The 3324-nt window shown below is 36.2% G+C and overlaps 1 protein-coding gene across 4 annotated transcripts in view; it reads left to right on the top strand.

Annotated features, from left to right (window-relative positions):
- LOC106964258 (uncharacterized) overlaps window positions 1-2988 on the top strand; it is an 11313-nt gene extending 8325 nt beyond the window's left edge. The window contains exons 1-8 of one of the 4 annotated variants that reach the window (XR_001428358.1): window positions 173-297; window positions 482-685; window positions 756-846; window positions 965-1212; window positions 1321-1449; window positions 1605-1745; window positions 1854-1977; window positions 2352-2988. Coding sequence is in view for 2 of the 4 variants with exons in the window: in XM_015059659.1 (XP_014915145.1) it covers window positions 586-685; window positions 756-842; window positions 953-1212; window positions 1321-1449; window positions 1605-1745; window positions 1854-1977; window positions 2352-2581 (1071 nt within the window). In the remaining 2 variants the exon portion in view is untranslated. Of the gene's footprint in view, window positions 1-172; window positions 298-481; window positions 686-755; window positions 847-952; window positions 1213-1320; window positions 1450-1604; window positions 1746-1853; window positions 2326-2351 lie in introns of those variants that run through there. The other 3 variants (XM_015059659.1, XM_015059660.1, XR_001428359.1) reach the window with 3 other exon arrangements.
- The last annotated feature ends 336 nt before the right edge of the window (window positions 2989-3324 follow it).

Here is a 3324-nt window from a genome sequence, read left to right as displayed (position 1 = left end):
TAAACACAAAACGTATAATGATGTCCTAGCAGGCAGAGTATATTTGTGATAAAATATAAACAAGTAGATCAATCAGGCATGTAATGTTAAACTGGTATTAGTATTCAGACAAGATCTAAAAGAGCTTTATAACTACAGTTACTTTAAAAATTTTGCCCTTCATTGCAGAATGTTGTTTCCTATCACATAAATCAATTTTTTTTTCCTTCAGCAGGGAGGGGTCTTTGGAGTTAGACCCAGATGTGCCAGGACCATCATCAGCAACTTCTTATTCTGCAGAACCTACAAGTACTGATGGTAACTTTTGAAAAAAAAAATATATATATACATATATATACACACACACACACACATTATATATAGTTTCTGGTTAGGTTTGCTGTATATGTGGTATTTTACATAAACGGAAAACATTGGTGTATGTTTTAGGACAAAATTGATGTATCTAAATGTAAAATTTTGTTACTTATGAATTTGCCAGCATGGAAAGCAGTTAGAGATCCACAGAAGGCTGTTGAGCTGTTTGTCAGACAACTGAAGCTAGTAGGAGTTAACCAGAGGACACTTGTTCTCACTCTGGATGCGATGGACACTGATGAGGAGCGGGATATGTCTCTCATATCTTTTTATAAGCACAAGCGTGAGAAAATCCAGTGGGCAGCTCCTTTTCATTGTCGCATTCAAGGTATTACTTCATATCAGCTTAGCATTACTTGAAAACAGCTCTTTCATCTTACCAGGCTCTTTTATTGTAGGTGATGCTGCAGTTGGTAGAGGCGTGACAAGACACATCATCTCGTCTGCCATTGCCAAGCTGAAACAAGGCTTTAAAATGAACTTCGGTATGTGCTAAACAGAGTTCTGAATTAATTAATTAAGCTATGCATTTGTGGTGTCATCTTATTTGGTACATTTAATTTAACAGTAGACATATCTTTTCTACATTTTTTAGGAAATGCCGCAGTGACTGCAATGTTTGAAGGGGAAACTGATCACCTTGTACCAACTACTTCAGCAGTGCTTGTTGAAAGTGAGCTGTTTGTCATGGCTGGTCGGCTGATTGGCCACTCTTTAATTAATGGAGGTCCAACCTTGTCAGGCATCAGCTTGGCAGTAGTGCATGCCTTGACAAGTGGTTCAAAAGAGTTGGCAACAACATACCTTTCCCTAGAGGACTGCCCAGATATTGACCACAGAGATATCATTGGTTCTGTAAGTAAACAAAGTTAACTAATCACAATCTTTAACATGCATCAGAATTATGCAATCCAGATAAATTTGGATGTTTTACTAAATACTATATTAATGGTTTTTTACCAGCTGCTGAAAGAAGAGATGACTGAGGAAGAGACTTCAAGATTGTCCAGTCTGTGTATGGAGTGGTATTTCCCTGTGCCAACCAAGGAGACAAACAAACTTCTCCTCTTACAGCAACTCCTCACCCATGCTGTAATAAAAATATTAACTTTTTTTTTTCATTAATTGTCTGGAACTGAAGAGTTAAATGTGTTACTTAGCTTCAGTAACCAATGTCCTAGTGTACTTGAGAAATAATTATATTTATTCTGAACATTGATGCCACTAATAAAGTATTATATTTACAGGCTATCACCCGACTTAGTGCGCAAATAAAGCACCTGAAAAGGGGACTTAAAGAAACGGGTGTCTGGCCACTAATTACATCCAGACTTGATGTTGTTCCACTCCTCTTCCCTAGGGAAAGTGAAGTCGAAATCACGCCCCAGGTGAATGTACAAACAGTTTTAACATTCTAACGACGTATCTGAATATAAGCTTTTACTATGAAACCTTGTCTGAATATTATTACTTTTACACTATTTCTACAATTACAGATGGTCCTGCAGTCAATCATTTGGCCGCAGGCGAAGCAAAGTGATGACAGTGACGACAGCGATGATGACTTGGAAGCAGAAACTACGCAGGTGACAGGGTTTTTCCATCAGTTTCTCGAAGAAGGTAAAATGTCTGCATAAACATTTGGACAATGTTTATATGTTATTTTGAGAATGATTAAAGACATGCTATGCATACCAGCATAATACAGTATATTTATTTTCTTATAATCATGTCTTACAACACTGCAAAGATAAAGCTGAAAAATCTTTTCTGGTTGATTAGTGAACATGGCAAAAGGTAGTAAAATGATTTTTGAAGGATATCAAAAGGATATCCATATGAAGGACATTCATATGGATTAGTTTCTTAGAAAAGACATTCGCATAAAGTCATATCTCAAAGTCAGCTTTATGAATGATTCCATTCTACAGGAAACTCACCATGTGTGTGTGTGTGTATATATATATATATAAAAAGATTGATACGTTTTATAGCATCTTCAGACAATCTGCGCCAGCTCATGAGATTTTGGGTTGGCTGGGAGGTTCCATGCCAGGAACTGAAGCTTGAAGTAATCCAGTCAACTGGACCAAACCACATGCCCACTTCATCCACCTGCAGTGAGCGTTTACGCCTTCCAAGCCATTATTCTACCTACCAGGCTCTGTATGCTGACATGATGGTGTGTCTTAAATCGGTTGAAACTGGCTTTGGTCTTGTTTGAGAACTTAATGTACTGGTGATTAATTTGTTCAGTAATTGCATTTCAATGTGGTAATTAAGTAAAAATACAAGGGAAAGTGAAGTCACTTTATTATTATTTTACAAATACTGTTCATCATTCACTGCAGTTGTGTTGTGTTCTTTGAAGTGACTACTAAGTACCTGAAATGTTTGTCAAGCATTCCTGTAAATTTTAAATGTTAGAGCAACTATGTTCAGTTTCTGAGTCAGCACTGTTTGTTCAGGAAATATGAAACAGAAATTATTTTTATGCAATATTTTATTGAATGTTCATCTATGCTTGAAGTATTTGAAAATAAATGACATGAGACAAACTTGACTTTCCAATTCTTATAATGCAAGAACATTAAGGTCCTACACAAATGTACCTACTAGGTTCCTTTTGAGTGAAGAAAAAAACAATCAATTCACAAATTTAGAACATTTTAGTTCTTTAACATGTCTACCATAAAAGCACTATAATTCACTTTTCCAAAGCACAAATTTTACCTTTTTGGTAATATGATCAGCACTTAGTTTTACATTTCGTAAATGCTGAATTTTGGAACTGGAATAGTTTCACAGAGTAAAGAACTGTTCACAAAACTGAACTGCAGCAATGTAAATGTCACAACCAAAAGACAGTGATGTGTCTTTTGGGTTTACTGCGTCTCTTAAGGCTGCCATTTGTTCGTCAGTCAGTTGCATATTCAAATTTGGCACTGTGACATTTGACTCTTCCTG

Source organism: Poecilia latipinna, unplaced genomic scaffold, assembly GCF_001443285.1.
Source record: "Poecilia latipinna isolate Pla-1442-1.1 unplaced genomic scaffold, P_latipinna-1.0 Scaffold1647, whole genome shotgun sequence".
In the NCBI taxonomy this organism is placed as follows: Eukaryota; Metazoa; Chordata; class Actinopteri; order Cyprinodontiformes; family Poeciliidae; genus Poecilia; species Poecilia latipinna.
This window is presented reverse-complemented; position numbering and strand designations above follow the sequence as displayed.